At 36.1% G+C, this 17,537-nt stretch overlaps 1 protein-coding gene across 11 annotated transcripts in view; it reads left to right on the top strand.

Moving 5' to 3' along the window:
- PALS1 (protein associated with LIN7 1, MAGUK p55 family member) overlaps positions 1–17,537 on the top strand; it is a 76,211-nt gene that overhangs the window by 16,957 nt on the left and 41,717 nt on the right. For 7 of the 11 annotated variants that reach the window (XM_046008228.1, XM_046008229.1, XM_046008227.1 and 4 more), the window contains one exon: positions 4,755–5,287. In XM_046008228.1, coding sequence (XP_045864184.1) covers positions 4,921–5,287 — 367 coding nt within the window. In that variant the 5' untranslated portion in view covers positions 4,755–4,920. The remainder of the gene's footprint in view (positions 1–4,754; positions 5,288–17,537) is intronic. The other 4 variants (XM_046008234.1, XM_046008236.1, XM_046008233.1 and 1 more) reach the window with 1 other exon arrangement.

Raw genomic sequence — 17,537 nt, forward strand, 5'->3', positions numbered from 1 at the left:
TGTAAAATATGGGCTTTTGAGGCATTTTAAAAACAATTTATAATTAGAAGGTTGAGAAGAGAGGAATAGAGTACTCTTAGGGCCAGGAACCTGTTACTATATTATCTGCAGAAGATGATCTTTTATTTACACATAAGGAGGTAATTCTCTAGATTTCCCAGCTTCTGAATTGTCAAACAAAAGACTTTTTTTCTTTTCCCCTTTTTCTTTTGCATGCGTGTATGTGTGTGTGTGCGTGTGTTTTGGAGAGGAAGAATATAATTCCTTCGGACTGCCACATTTTATTGATATGTATTGACTACATATAAGATGTAGAGTATTCATGGTTTGCCTGTTTAGGAATTATAATGAGCTGGATGCTGGAACTGTAGGACATAGCATAATATTTCTTTGATTCTGGAAAGACTTTTGAATCTTTTATGGCCCTCATGAATTAACTTGTGACCATTATAAAGTCTTTTGGAGTGTTGTTTGGTGAGATCATTTTTTAATCGAGTTGGTCTGGAAAGATTTCTTGAAGGAAATGGGAACTTGTGGTAGATCTTGAAGTCAGAAATTGAAAGGAGAAGCAGTTCATATTTCTTATTTCATAAGGCACTTGGGCAGGAAGAAGAAAGGTGATAGGCATAAATGAGGAAGCAAACTTTGAAAGTTTGTGTTGGAAAATGGTAAAAGAAAGTTTGGATTTACCTTGTGAGTCCCAACTCTGTTCTCTAGGCAATATGAAAGCCTTAGAGGTATTGAACATAGGAACGATTTACTCATATACTTAATCTAAGCATTTGTCCCTTGCTAGATATCAGGGCTATAGAGATGAATAAGATAGATCCTTGCTTAATAGGTAGGTCATTGATCCATGTGACCGGCAGTCACCTTCAGATTGTGTCCAAAACTAAACCTATATTACCCTTCAATTTCTGTCGTCTTCTATCTAATTCTTCTTCCCCTGTGTTTTCCATCTTTTAAGGATATTTGCCATCCATCTAGTAACCCAAAGATAGTAGTCCTGGAATCACACTTCCTATTATGAAGCCTCCCTGTTTGCTTGGTCTCTCTGCTGGACAATATCATGGATCCAGAGATGAGTCAGTATGGTTCCTGACCTTTAAGGGCTTCTGGTCTGATGGTGCAGACAGACAGAGATACAAATAGCTGTAGTCTAGTTTGTTCAGAGATCTGACAGGGACTGTGGGATTTCAGAGCAGTCACATAACCAGTCTGGGGAGTCATGGAAATCTGGGGGAGGATGTATTTCAGCTGAGACTTTTAAAAGGAGAGTAGGCAAGGATTAGGTCCTAGGCAGTCTGATTCTGGAGCCTGTTCTTTGAAACATTATGCTGTCTTGGGTAACTGGGAAGGTATAATGGCATTAATTAGAACTGGAAGTGGAGGACGTGGATTAAGGAGAATATGAGGAGATTAAAGGGAAATAATGAGTTTAACTCTAGACATGTTAATTTCTAGGTCCCTATAGGACATTTTGGTAGATAGGTTAATGGGCAGAGATCCTATCTCTAAAACCTAGTACCTAGCCAAGAGTAAATGCTCAGTTACATTTATGTACAAATCATTCTTCTTTTCTAAATCTTTGATGACTTAGTGTCTTGAGAATTAGGGACTTATGTTTAAGACCTTTTATAAGTTAGACCCAGTCAGACTTTCTAGCTACTATTCTCTTTGGACAAGCTGACTGCCTTAGTTCAACTGGCCTTATTTGTATGTTTCCCATACCTTTTATCTTCCTGCCTTTTGTTCATATGGTCTCTTATTTCTCCATTCTGTCTTCAAGACCTACTTCAGCCCCCATTCCTCGTCTACAAAACAGGCATATTTGGAACTACTTTTAGAGTAATAATGAGGATTAAATGCCTGAATACTGTGTGAAGTGTTTGCAGTATTCTCTAGCATGTGAGTGCTCAGTAAATGTTAAAGTTGTAAGTACTGCTGCTTCTACTGCTACTACTACTATTCTCCTCTTCCTCTTTCTCAGCTCTCCTCTTTTTGCTATATGAAAGGCAGACACCAAGTTCTAGTAATTCTGTAAACTATATGTTTTTCCAACATATAGGTCTGAGTCCTTAGCTCTTCAACTCTGTCAGTCTGCCTCCCTGCTTGTCTTTCCAATTTTTTCGTTATTCATATATGGTATGCTCGCATTGTCCCATCCAGCTTTATTGCATTCCTATTCTGTTTTCTGAAAGTGCCATATTTTCATACTTTTCATCCTTATTGGTCATGTGATTCCCTCTGACTAGAACAGACTCTTCTATCTGGCTAATTTTTAGTTCTTTGAAATACTGCTCAAAGAAATGTATCCTTATGTTTTGAGTGTTTGCTCTGACTTCTTAGTACATACTAAGTTTCAGAGCCTATATGGTCTGTGAATTTCTGACATTTTTAGTTCAACAGATACTCACTGGGCATTCTCTATGATATGTATTGTGTTGAGCACTGGGAGGTATAAAAATAAGACTAGACTCTTGTCTTTAATTAATTCAGAATCTAACGAGGAGAAACCAACTGGGGAAGAATAATCATTCATTTTCTTTGCTGTCTCTCCCAGTAGACTGTGAACACTTCAAGGGCAATGACCAAAATGGAATTTTAAGCAGATTAATACGAGGTTGCAGAAATTTTTCTGAGAGTAAAGGACTAGGTCCAGAAAGAGAAGCATGAAAACTCTGACCCAGATCACCAAGCCCAGCCTCTTTTGCATGAGCTGTAATTCCTCCCCTCCATGATCTATTATGGTGACTATGGACAGAGCCTTACAATTTTGAAGCTGAGAGTTTTAATTTCAGATAATAATTTGTAGACTAGCATATAAAGTAGGAAGTGCATTATCCATTATTAAATGATTTTTAATCCCCAGTAAATATTATAATTGGAAAAAGTTGAGAGCTATAATTTTCTGGAAATAATTTTTAAAATCAAAATTAAGTATAGGATTACAGTAACTCCCTCATATATTTCTGCTTACTATAATGAGAACATTAAATAAGCTGAATTTGCAGAACATGTAATCAATATATAAAACTTAAGAACAGCCTAATTTAATTTTAATAGTTCTCATTTTACTGAAAAAGAAGGCAATCCAATTATAAATAAGTTATCTGTGTGTAGATCACATAGTTACAAATAGAGAAGTTAAAATTTGGATACAAGACAGAAAAGTCTACCAAAATTCTTGTGAGAATGTAATGCCTAGTGGCGTATGTAGCTTGTACCAGTTTTCCTGCCTGCTGGTCTAGTGGTTTCCCTCTCAGTCTAAGTGGGGTTTCAGAAGTCTGTGACAAGATTTGGAGAGAAGATTGGCTGGCATTTAGGAATATTGTCTGAAAACTCAGCTTTTGCTGAGTTGGCATATGCTCTAGCCAACCTGTTTACTGAAGTGATACTAAACTCAAGGAGGTGTAGTAGGTTTATTATTGTAAATATTTTTAAAGTCTTGAACAGAGAAGGCTAATTGGATTTAATGTGTGGGTTTACACATATATAAACAATCTGCCTACTTATACCTAAGAAATGGCTTGATGAAAAGCTGGTGTCATCCAGTAAAATATTTTTCTTGTCTAAAATATGTTGAAGTGGGGAGCCTGGGTGGCTCAGTCCGTTGGGCTTCTGACTCGATTTCTGCTTGGGTTGTGGTCTTGGGGTCGTGAGCTGTGCAGTCAGCCTGGAGTCTGCTTTTCGCCCTTTCCCTCTGCCCCTGCCCCTGCTTGTGCATGCTTTCTCTCTAAAATTTATGAATCTTTTAAGAAATAATGAAATATGTTGAAGGATTTTTAAAATAGGAGAATCAAGTTAATAATGGATTTTTTAAATAGAATCAAATTAATTCTAGGAATTAATATGCATGTATGTATTTTTTAGTTTTAAAACTTGCATACGGTATTTCTCACTTAAAACTTAGAACAAGCCTATGAATAAGTTTTCCAAAGAAATCCGATGTTCAGAGAGAGAAACTGACTAGGCTTAAACCATAAAACCGGAACAAGTGGCAGCGGCAGAATTAAAATTCAGTTTCTGGTCTTTAAATCTAATATATTCTTATTTGCTGTGACTTCAACATTTTTTGAGTGGTAACAGATATTACCATTTTCTCGAAATGAATCCTCATAAAGAATTAATTCTTAATTCTTTTATTATTGTGGCTGGTTATAAGGACTGAAAACCCACATAGTCTTTTTCTCACTTAATGTGATTTTATCCTATAGATGCCTTAGCTGCCAATTAAATTTCTTTTTCATTAGGTATCTTCTGCTTCTCATAAACTCCTAAAAGTGAATTGTCCCTGACAATGCTGCCTTAATCTCAAGTGAACCACCAACATAGCTTGCTATATGCCCATTTCTTTAGCAGTTAACTAGGAAGTTATTTCAATCTCCTGTATTGAGTATAAAGTACTGTGTTGAGACAACGATACATCTTTATACATTAAGCAACCTATTCTCTACCAGACTAGTACCTAAAACTTTCTTACTTCCCACTTGGCTAAACTTTCCAATACATGGTTTTTCTCAGCTGTGCAATTAAACAGTATGCTTCAAATTCTTGGGAGGGTTGTTGTTTTTTTTTTTTTAATACCTTGATTTTATCAGCATTATCTATAAAATGAAAGTACTTAATCTATATAGCCAAATAATGTTGTACACTTATAAGATACTATATTGTGTATAGATTGGAAGTGGGCTGTATAAAATCTACTTTTATATTTTAATTCTTACACTTTTTTTCCCCATCTTTCCCCTTAGATTTCCTTCATGGATACATTTCATAGCATTATTATGTGATGTGAGAAGTTTTTTGTTTTTTTGTTTTTTTTTTGAAGTAACATGGATTTTATACTACAGAATCAAGAGATTGGCTTTATAGGAGAAATTGATTTATAAAAAGTGGTACAGGTTTTTGTAGATAACCATGACAACATCCCATATGAATGGGCATGTTACTGAGGAATCAGACAGCGAAGTAAAAAATGTTGATCTTGCATCACCAGAGGAACCTCAGAAGCATCGAGAGATGGCTGTTGACTGCCCCGGAGATTTGGGCGCCAGGATGATGCCAGTGCGTCGAAGTGCACAGCTGGAGCGCATTCGGCAGCAACAGGAAGACATGAGGCGCAGGCGAGAAGAAGAAGGGAAAAAACAAGAACTTGACCTTAATTCTTCCATGAGACTTAAGAAACTAGCCCAGATTCCTCCAAAGACTGGAATAGATAACCCTATATTTGATACAGAGGAAGGAATTGTCTTAGAAAGTCCTCATTATGCTGTGAAAATATTAGGTAAGTAAGTACAGCAGTAAAATAGAAAATGCTTTACTTTTGTTTTTCTCGCCTTAACATAAATGTGTACAGGAAAGAAGAAGAGTAGAATAGAATGTAAGTAGTAGCAGTTTGAATTCAGACCAAGATAAGTTCTTTTCTTGCGAAGGCCGTATAACCAATCATCATCATTGTTTACTTTTAGTCACATAGAGCTAAAGCGTGTGGCTAAAATGTTCATTCACTACAACATGGATTTTAGATATAATCTTTGAATTAATAATTTCTAATGTGGACTAACATAGCCTTGAAATTCACCTTTTATTTCAAACTCAAACTTTTTTTTTTTTTTTTAAAGATTTTATTCATTTATTTGACAGAGAGAGATCACAAGTAGGCAGAGATGCAGGCAGAGAGAGTGAGAGGGAAGCAGGCTCCCTTCAGAGCAGAGAGCCGGACGTGGGACTCGATCCCAGGACCCTGAGATCATGACCTGAGCCGAAGGCAGCGGCCTAAACCACTGAGCCACCCAGGCGCCCCCAAACTCAAACTTTTATATCAAAATTACTGAAAAGCAGTTTCAGATTTTGAATTTCTGATTGCCTTGAAGTTTGTAAAATTGTAATGAAATTACTGTCTGTAGCTTATAATCTATTTGGTTTTCCTTAATTAATGACTGCCAATAAGAAGTGGAGCTGTTCCTATGGCATCATATACATAAAACAAGGCTCAAAACTTCCAAATTCCATTCTGTAGGAAAACAAAAAACCAAAAACCAAAAAACTAGTGCCATGAGTTATTAGTAGATATAAAAAAAAAGAAATCTGTGACCAAATAAATTTTGACAACAATGAGTTAAATAATAAATAAGTTAAACCTCTTATTACAGGACTTTAGACCCTTTAGAGTGCTAATATGCATTATGAACCTGCAAGGGAGATTCAAATATATGTTTCCAGACTTAGAACATTTTATCATTGAACTCACTGTCTTCCCTTCCTACACATAAATGCACACACGCGCGCTTGCACTCGCACACACACACACACACACAAAATTGATCAGCGAACTGGTGTTAGGGATATTCGTTAATTTGTGTTCCCTTAAAACCAGGCTAACTGGGGGGCGCCTGGGTGGCTCAGTGGGTTCAAGCCTCTGCCTTCAGCTCAGGTCATGATCCCAGGGTCTTGGGATCGACCCCCACATCTGGCTCTCTGCTCAGCGGGGAGCCTGCTTCCTCCTCTCTCTCTGCCTGCCTCTGTGCCTACTTGTGATCTCTGTCTGTCAAATAAAATCTTAAAATCTAAAAAAAAACCCAGGCTAACCTAAGTTAAGTATTCTATTTGGCATTTATTATTTATAGATGTGAAAATAGAGCTACTTCCACTTTTCTGTGGAAGGAGAGACTTTTAATTGTTGTTTTGCCATTCATTTAAGTGTCTATTGAGTTCTGTACTCATACCATCCTGTGTGATATCTACAATAATTCTATTAATAGGACTCTGTAATCTCCATTTTGGAAATAAATTGAAATTGAGTTAACTCAGTGTTTAAGATTTCAAGCTAACAAGTGGTAGGGCCAAGTTTGAATTTGCTTGATATAGATATGCAGTTGGTGTACTTCAGAGAGTTTAAGAATGATGTCCACCGTGCTCTTCACTCACTGGATCAGAACTCTTGCTACCAGGAATGGAACACCTTTTTGTAGTTTTCCCAAAGATACCATATATACCAGATTTGTTCCTCCCAAAGTCTCTTTGTTCTAAGTCTGAAACAGTTTCTACTACATCCCATCATCATCTTTGTTAAAATTTATTAAGGAACCACGTTTCATGAGAGAAAGTAATGTGTGTGCCTCTCTGTGTTTTAAATCAGATATGTTCAGTGATAGTGAAGTCTGGTAAATGCCTTCAGGTATTATAATTATAGTGAAAACAGGGAGAGAGCATCTCCCTTGTTGTCCTACCCACCGTATCTTGCAGTGTATTCAATAAACTTCTCTCTCCTTTAAAAAGATAATTATAGTGAAAATAGAAAAATACATATTTTCCAAAATATATTTACCTGAAGGGATTTTAATGCTCTATTTTCCAAAGAGTTTTGTTAGAGTAAAAATATTTAATTCCCTATTGCCTCTTACTGGTCCTCATCTCCCACCACTCTGTTGTTTTTATTTATTTGAGATAGGGAACACCAGCAGGGCAGGAGGGGCAGAGGAAGGCAGTGAAACAGGCTCACCACTGAGCAGGGAGCCCAACACAGGCTTGGATCCCAGGACCCTGGGATCATGACCTGAGCTGAAGGCATATGCTTAAACAGCTAAGCCACCCAGGCGCCCCTCCATTGTTTTTTATTCAAATATTGTTGTAAATATTCTCTCTGACTTGGAGAATGATTACATTGTAATATATCCAGCTCAAGCCTGGATTGATCTTTCCTTTTTCTTTTTTTTGGTTTTTGTTTAAATTTCTTTCAGATTAATGTATTTGTCCATTTGCTTTATTTAGACCAGGCAGAAAAATCTATCTAATAGATAATATTCATGTACCCTCAGTAAAGAAACAAATACAGCTTAAGCCAGATTTGCTTTAGTGAAACTTTTTTTCTTGCCTAAGCACAGAAGATTGGAGACATTTCTCTCATATTTTTTTGCTTTTTCTGATTTCTGTTTATATGTTACTTGTCTAACTTTCCTGCAAGTGTAAATTAAAGGACGGCTGTGTTTTCTTCAGCTTGAAATCCACTGTGGTTTTCAAAAATACCTTCGTGCAATCCTTGAATTTAAGGTTATCTTACATATTTTGTTTTAGAGTAGTTCAAAATGTAGTACCAGGGGCACCTGGGTGGCACAATTGGTTAAGTGTCTGACTCTCAGTTTCAGTTCAGGTCATGATCTCAGGATCATGAAATCGAACCCCCCCACCCCCAACCCCCTGAATCAGGCTCCACACTCAGCGCAGAGCCTGCTTAAGATTCTCTCTCCCTTTCATTCTCTCTCTTAAATAAGTCTTTTTTTTTTTTTAATGTAACAGGTGTCTGTAATTCAATTTTTGAATAGGAGGATACTTATTATTTTGAGAAATAAGTAATATATTTAATGTTTGGTAGACTCAACACAAATGTGTTAATTTTAGGAAACAAAAAGTTAGTGGAAGTTATAGAGTTATTGCCAGTCAAAGCTTCACTTTTGGATGTACTGAGTTTTAAGTTTTCATTTTAAAATGAAGTGTAATAGCTTTGTACCAAACATTTTTTCCCTGTACAATTTGCTAACACATCAAACTACAACAGAAGTACTCCCTTAAAGTTATGTCTCCCTGCCAGCATTTTGATTAATAAACACATGCCAGAGGCAACTGCTCAGCCTTTTTCACAGCCAGAAACAGCCACCTTTGTTTTAAATGAGGAAAGGGTGCAACAACTGATTTCTTTCTTTGAAAGAGAACCATCAGTTTCCAATGATACATCATCATTTATCTGTGAGTAGAGAAAATACTATTTTAAGAATTGAAAATGTGTTTGGAAGGTTGGATACTTGGGGTAGTTGTTTTTAGTGAAAGGATTTATAAACTAGGCACTGTTTAATAATAAAAATGCAGGGATGGAATTGATAGAAAATATTTAGAAAGGATGAACTGAACTTGCTTGTGTAAAAGCAGGCAGAATCTTACTAAAAGGGGCACCTGGGTGGCTCAGTCTGTTAAGCATCTGCCTTTGGCTCAGGTCATGATCCCAGAGTCCTGGGATCAAGCCCCGAACCAGGTTCCCTGCTCAGTAGGAATCTTCTTCTCCCTCTGCCCCTCATCCCACTCATGCTTTCTCAAATAATAAAATCTTTTTAAAAAATTTTAGAATCTTACTAGAAGTTAGAAACTGGCGATTGAGAATTTAATTTCAAATAAATAATATTAATATTATAAATTATAAGAATTTTGATATATTAGGGAAGCTTTCCTTAAAATGAGTTCTTAAAACTTGGATTTGCTTCAAATAAAATCTCATTGTCTTTGTTCTCTTTCATAAGCAAAACAAACTACTTTGTGAGGGAAATTCTAAGAAAATAACAGAGCAGGTTAGAGTAGGATGAAGTAGAGTAGAATCATTTTTCAGATACCTCTAAATTGCAGGTGCCACTGCTTTTTTGTACTCACATAGAAGTGGTTTTGGTCCAGGGTTACAGACAAGTAAATAGTATAGAATATTTAAAGGGAATAAAGGAGGAAACATTGTCATCTATCAATATGAAGAGACCTTAGGAAAGGCATATCCACCCATCCACACATACCAATGATGAGCTGTTTTGTGGTTAATAAGGAGACCCTTGAAATTTGTGATTAGGAGCTTTCTAATTCATACCAGATGCTATTAATGTGAAGATAAAAGGTACCCCAAGGGGCAGAAAACTAGGGTGAGTAAAATACTTCATTATATTAATAGCATGTTTCAGTCTTGATTAGTGTCTACATGTTTTTGCCATGTCTCTGAATATTCAGCGGTAAAGTCAGTAATAGTATTTCTGTATTTGATGTTACAAAGTAAAATATATCTTCCAGATTTCTTTCTGTTACTGACTTCTGACTAACCATGGGATATACTAAATTTTGCTAGACTGTGATAAACGTTTTTAAAGATTGGCTTTCAGTAAAGTTTATTTATTTAAAGTCAACAAACACAATTCCAATGCCAATAAACCTTGAGTTCAGCTTACTTCTGAAAAGCTAATAATTATTATTAAATTTTTCCTCAGCTGCTATAGATGTTTCCAAGCTCTTTTAGTCATTCTTTGAGGAACTGTATTTTTCCGGGAGTAGCATAATTAGACTTACCAGGTACTAGATTTAATGTTTAAAATGTTGGGTCTGTTTGAAAATTTTCTGATTTGTTCAGATTGCTAAAATTAGAGCTAATCTAGAGTAAAGATTAGAAAATTAATTATAATATGTGTAGTCATGTAATGTTTGGTTGTTAAATGTGCATAATTCTACTGCAAAATAATTAACTGCTATACCAGTCTTTGACACATCTACTTATTAAGAAATAATTGATTTTAGCTTTTGCCCTTTTGCAAAGACTTGCATCGTTATATCATGATATGTTCAGAAGGGCAGGACATCATTCAGTATTGGAAAGGGATGTCTAGAGTCAGATGTAGAGTTTAAATACTTTATTTTCATATAGTTGCTATTGACTTTAAACAGTTCATTACTTAATTTTTCTAAGCCTCGGCTTCTGGATTTTCTTGAGGACCAAGTGAAAAAATGTAAATAAGTATGTGGCACACTGTACATTTGACTAAAATTTAGTTAGTTTGTTTTTATTTTATTTATTTATATGGGGGGCTGGGGGAGGAGCAGAGGGGGAAAGAATCTCAAGCAGATTCCATGCTGAGCGCGGAGCCCAACATGGCCTCAAATCTCAAACCCTGAGGTTATGACCTGAGCAGAAACCAAGTGACACTTAACCAGCTGAGCCACCCAGGCACCCTAAAATTGAACTTTTGTAAGAACTGGAAGCCATCAGAGATCATCTAACCTTTTAGTCCATGAAGTTAATTTGTGGATCTTAACCAGTAAATTTTCTTTTTCTTTCTTTTTTTTTTTTTAAATAGATTTATTAAGATATAATTTGTGTGGTGGCCTGGGTGGCCACTAAGCATCCAACTCTTGGTTTCAGCTCAGGTCATGATTTCAGGGTCATGAGATTGAACCCTGTGTTGGTCTCTGAGCTTTTCACCCTTCCTCCCTCTCCCTCTGCCCCTAACCCCACTCACTTGCATACACACTCTCTCTCCAAAATAAATAAATCTTTAAAAAAATATATTTATATACCATAAAATTAACTCTTTTAAAGGTGTGTGATTCACGAGTTTTTAGTATATTCGTAAGATTGGCAACCATCACCACTGTATAATTTCGGATTGTTTTCATTAAAAGAAACTACCCATTAGCAGTCACTCCCTAGTCTCTCCTCTCCCTAACAACCCTAGTCTACTTTCTGTTTATAGATTTGTTTATTTGGGACATTTCCTATAAGCCAGTCATACAATACATGACCTTTTGTGACTGGCTTATTTTTATGTAGCATATTATTTTCAGGGTTCATTGTGTTATAACATGGACTAGTATTTCATTCCTTTCCATGGCTGAATACTCTGTTTTATGGACATGCCACATTTTGTTTATCCATTCATCTGCTGATGGAACGTTTGGGTTGTTTCCAGCTTTTGGCTTGTTGTAATAGTGTTATGAATACTCACATACAAGTTTCTGTTTGAACACCTATTTTTTATTTCTTTTGGGTATATACCTAGGAATGGAATTGGTGATCGTATGGTAATTCTGTGTTTAAGTTATTGAGGATTCCAAAATATCTACTGTTTTTTGTTCTTTCCAGCAATGTGTGAGGATTCCAGTTTCTGTACATCTACATCCTTGCTTCTACTTGTATTTTATGTCTTTTAATTTTAGCCATCCTGTCAATCAGTAATTTTTTAAGAGCTAGAATAAAATAGAAAACATTAAAATAAATTGCACATAGGTATTTATAAATCTTCTATTTCAAATAGGTATGTATATGCTGGGTTAAAATAAAATATATATACTTTTTATTTATTTATTTATTTTAAAGGTTCTATTTATTTATTTGACAGAGAGATTGCAAGTAGGCAGAGAGGCAGGCCGGTGGCGGTGGGGGCGGCGCTGGGGGCGTGGAAGCAGGCTCCCCCTGAGCAGAGAGCCTGATACAGGGCTCTATCCCAGGACCCTGAGAACATGACCTGGGCTGAAGGCAGAGGCTTAACCCATTGAGCCACACAGGCACCCCTATGTACTTTTTAATGAATTGCCAACAGAAGTTTGAGAAATACTATCCTACTCAAACCCACTCATTTTATAGAAAGGCCTGGAGACTTGTAGTGAGTTGTCCAGTGACATATAATGCAACTAACAAGTGATGGAGCAACAATTAGGATCCAGGTATTCTCAGCCCAGATTTGGGGCTTTAGTTACAGTTTTTCATTGTCTTACCATTTTCAGGGGTAAGATTTTTCCTGTGCTGTGTCTCTTAACTGTCTTTGCCTATATACTTAACTGGTATTTGTTTTTAATTTGTAACCCAATTTGTTAATGAGTAATTACTGTTCAGGATTTTTCATGAGCTTCTGATATTTTTTAAAAAATATCATTTTGACTTGGCCCACTGATGACCAAAATTCAAATATCTGAATTTTTTGTTCTTAAATTTGGAAAGAAAAAAGAAAAAGTCTACCTTTGTTTAAGCAAAGCTTTCCTGAGTGAATGTTCTAATAATTCTGATTCAGCAGATAGATATACATACTGGAAACTGATACAATGTCCTCATACTCAGAAATACTAAGGTCCTCATCTGAATATTCAGTTTGACTGTCTAATTTAGGAGAAAAGAAGAAATATTTAAAAGTTTCAGGAAAAAATTATAAAGTTAATTGAAACCTAGAAATTTCTGAGGATAGGTTAAAGAAATTGTATTATTTGAACAATGAGGTAGAAGATTCTCATGCTAAAATAGATCTCTAGGAACTTTCTCCATTGGGGTAAATGACAGCATAAGTTCAAATAAGCAAAGGTAATCCAGGATAGGTGGTTATCACCATTACTTTGAATGTTCCTTAGAACTTTCAAGATGGAGATTCCTTAGCTTCTTTGGGTAATTTTATTTTTTAACCTTTCATTTTTTTTTTTTTTAAAGATTTTATTTGACAGAGATCACAAGTAGGCAGAGAGGCAGGCAGAGAGAGAGGAGGAAGCAGGCCCCCTGCTGAGCAGAGAACCCGATGCGGGGTTCGATCCCAGCATCCTAGGATCATGACCTGAGCCGAAGGCAGAGGCTTTAACCCACTGAGCCACCCAGGTGCCCCTTTATTTTTTAACCTTAAAGCCAAAAAATTCTCCCATATGGCTGTCTAGAATCTTGGGAATTTAAAGATAGAATTCAGATAGAGCAGCTCTTGGTTTTTGCTTTCTGTTGCCTAATTTAAATCTTCGTTTTTGTATCTTAGGCTACCAGGAGAGGGCCAAAGGGAAAGGAGATGCTTAACCAATTGAGCCACTCAGGCACCCTTATATTGTACATCTTTAAAAGCACTTCACAAATAATAATTATTCAAGAACAGTTATTTTTGTAGACACTTAAAGAAATGTTCCATTGCCTGATGCAGGTTATATTTGTTTACTTACAACAAACGAAACATTCTGTACAATTCCAGAAGACATTTTTAAAATCCAATCAGATACAACTAAATCAGTTCTGTCATATACACACCCTCTTCTGTAATTAACAATGAAGATACACAACAAAGAGAGGGCAGAACCCAGAGAATACAGACTCCTTTCCCCACTCCCATAAGCAGAGACACAATAGGGGAAACAAAAGGATAAACAGTGAGATGGACAGAAAAATAGAAAGATATAAAGAGAATCACAGGCCTAGTGAGAAAGAATAACACAGTGCAGAGAGAGAAGTGGACAAAGAAGGAAGTATTGCAGCAGAGACATAACCATAGTAAGCCAGGAGAGAGGGAGGGCGGAAAAGGGGACACGGCAGAGGAGAAGGCAAAGGCAAGTATAGCAAATGTGTCTTTGATGATAAATTCTAGTCTGCTACAGCTTCCCTACAAGAAAGTTCTTTAGCTCTAGTTTAAATTCTTTGTCCCACAGTTAGATCTATTTCCTCTTACTGGATACTCAGGAGAAATTATTTTAAGTTCCCACCATCTTCTCTAACATTTCTTATAACACTTAAATTATTTATCTAAATGTATCATATTACCTATTATTGTATTATCTGTTATGTATTACCTAAAAATTATATTTGACATTGGAATGCAATTAATCAGATAAATAACGTACACATAAATCCACAAATCTATCCGCTGAACCTTCTCCTTTCCCGCAGGGTTCTGGGTTCGAGCTCCACATCAGGCTCCCTACTCAGCAGAGTCTGCTTGTCCCTTTCCCTCTGTGCCTCCTCATACTTCGAGCTCACTCTCTCTGTCTCTCTCTTTCAAATAAATAAAATCTTTAAAAAAAAAAAAAGTGCCATATAGGACCTAAAGCTTTTTTAACCTACAACTAAATATTCTGACCTTTGAAATTAAGAACTTTATATGAAACTTTTTGAAATGTGAATGAGAATGTGTGTCAAAGTGAGAAATCCCTGCGTTGGTGTTACTCACAGTAATTTTTCATTAGACATCAACTTTAATATCAAAGAAAAGACCCTTTGTCAGAAATACATTGAGAATTTTCTAGTAAAGAACTGAGTAAAGACTGAACTCATTTCATTTATCATGATCAGTATTTTAAGACTAATGCTGTAGGCGTCTGTTGCTGTCTATGTGATTTTAAAACTTATTGGACAGAAGCAGCATTATTTTTAATTTTTAAATTGATAAGCCTTTTTTAAAAAAGGCTTTTAAGAAAACACTAATTTCATCAGAGGGTTTATATCACCTAGCATTTTGTATTTTCTCTTTAAATACTCATTTGTTTCAACTACATATAGTTTAGTCCTTATCTTCCAGTCAATCTACATATATTTAATGAAGTTTTAAAAATTCACTGAGTGTCTGCTAACTTAATCTTTTCTACTTGTTCACCAAACATTTTTAATGAAAACATTTGGATCTGAAGGATGAGAGTACTTTGAGCAGCTTTCCTGCATGGTATTATAAAAGTAGCATTTGCAGGATGACTAAAACACATGGATTATATGCATTATATGTATGAAGATGCACAAACAGAGAAAATTCCTTCTAAAGATATGTGGTAAGATAGCTAGAAGGAATAAGCTCCTCTGAATACTGACCTGTGTACGTTCAATGCTGCTGTACTGGACAAAAGACATCTCAGGACAGCTTTTCCAAAACTGATAACATAAGCAAGCCCTAGAATCGGGGTGGGGCAGGGGAGGAAGTTTATCTTCTTTATTCCCTTGGTGTGGCAGAAAATCATTTCTTAAAAGTTTGAAGAAGTAGATTCTTCATCCGGGTGCCATTTTTTGTTTATGGCTTTATTTTCTCCAGAGATTTGATCTAAATTATGTATGTCTCTAGTTTGGAGGGTTTGAGATTGTTTTTTAAATTGGGAGATGTTTGTCAGGGTTTTTATGAGGATTAAATAAAATTCCACATATGCGTATAATATGATATGTGTATCATATCATACGCATTTTTTTTTAAGATTTTATTTATTTGAAAGAGAGATTGTGAGCTCAAGTATGAGGAGGCACAGAGGGAAAGGGACAAGCAGACTCTGCTGAGTAGGGAGCCTGATGTGGAGCTCGAACCCAGAACCCTGAGGGAAAGGAGAAGGTTCAGGGGATAGATTTGTGGATTTATGTGTATGTTTGTTATTTATCTTATTAAATAATAAGATATAGAATATGCGTATTCTATATCTTATTATTTAGTAATGGCAGTGACTAAAATGTAATTTGGGCCAAATATTTATTTGTAGTTTTTCAAAAATGGTTGGCAGTGTTTAATTTTTTTTTTTTTTTATGCCCATAAGGTTTATTTTTTTTTTTTTTCAGCGTAACAGTATTCATTCTTTTTGCACAACACCCAGTGCTCCATGCAAAACGTGCCCTCCCCATTACCCACCACCTGTTCCCCCAACCTCCCACCCCTGACCCTTCAAAACCCTCAGGTTGCCCCAACCTCCCACCCCTGACCCTTCAAAACCCTCAGGTTGTTTTTCAGAGTCCATAGTCTCTTATGGTTCGCCTCCCCTCCCCAATGTCCATAGCCCGCTCCCCCTCTCCCAATCCCACCTCCCCCCAGCAAACCCCAGTTTGTTTTGTGAGATTAAGAGTCATTTATGGTTTGTCTCCCTCCCAATCCCATCTTGTTTCATTTATTCTTCTCCTATCCCCCTACCCCCCCATGTTGCTTCTCCATGGCAGTGTTTAATTTTAAAAGCTGAGCTTAAGTACAAGTGATCTCAATTCAGTCTGATAATACTGATTGATGTAATAAGTATAAAGACAATTCCTAAGAAAGATAATTTCATTGAAAAATTTTACTAATTAAACAACAAAAATGTGACTCGGACTTAAAGAGGTGAAAAAGAATGTAAAAGTTGGAAAGAATGTTTAAATGTTTAAATTGGTTTTGATGTTAACCTAATGATCTTGAACATTGAGCCCCGTTAAATGTTTTTATATTTCTGGCATTGGCAAGATCCTTAAATTTCCCACAATGCATTACTTATGTAGGTAGGTACTAGGTCATTAGCCTGTTTGGGACTCTTGTATTATTATGCGTTACAGATTTCCTGTTCCTGTAGATCTGATCTTATTACCTGACCTATTGAGTGAAAAACATTTCCAGTTTGGCCTGGAGTTGTTCAGTTTTTTCCTCTTGAATTTTAAACTGCTCCATGGTCTTTGTGGCTTTAGAATTCAGTATGCACAAATTGCCAGATTTCATCTTTCTCTGGAATCTGCATTCCCTTACACTGTCCGTTTTTGGACTAACAACAAAATTTCCTATTTCCTATCTGAGCAGTGTCTGAACTATGAATTGTTCTGAAATAAGGTCATTGATCTCAAATTGCATCTCTCGTTAAGTTGTTCCTAGTTTGAGTTACTCTTCCTTACTTTTCATAGTTTTTCTCTATGACATATGACTACACTATCTTATTTTATACTTCAAATATTCTAAATATAAGAATTATATGCTGTGCTTACCACAGAGCAAAAAAGGGCAACAAAAACTATTTGCCAACAAGGAAATAGAATATAAAAAACAGACATAAAAACTCAATATAGCAGTCATTTAGTATAGAAGAAAATAGGTTTGATTACCTTCATCTTAAGTATATCATGTCTTAAAATATTATAGTAACTGATGTAATAAAGCCTTTAAATTAATGGTTCTTTAACCAGAAGGGTACATTATAATAAACTTAAAATCAATATATAATATTTATATTTAATGACATATCATTGAGGAAAATACAGGAGATTCTGATTGTATTTGAGGTAGAACTCAAGATGTATCTTTGCAAATTCTCTTATTCTCATAAATATCCTCAATTAAAAAATCATTGCTCCAGGGGTGCCTGGGTGGCTCAGTGGGTTAAGCCGCTGCCTTCATTCAGCTCAGGTCATGATCCCAGGGTCCTGGGATCAAGCCCCACATTGGACTCTCTACTCAGCAAGGAGTCTGCTTCCCTCTCTCTCTCTCTCTTTGCCTGCCTCTCTGCCTACTTGTGATCTCTCGCTCTCTGTC

The sequence above is a fragment of the Meles meles genome, chromosome 6, assembly GCF_922984935.1.
Source record: "Meles meles chromosome 6, mMelMel3.1 paternal haplotype, whole genome shotgun sequence".
NCBI classification, from domain to species: Eukaryota; Metazoa; Chordata; class Mammalia; order Carnivora; family Mustelidae; genus Meles; species Meles meles.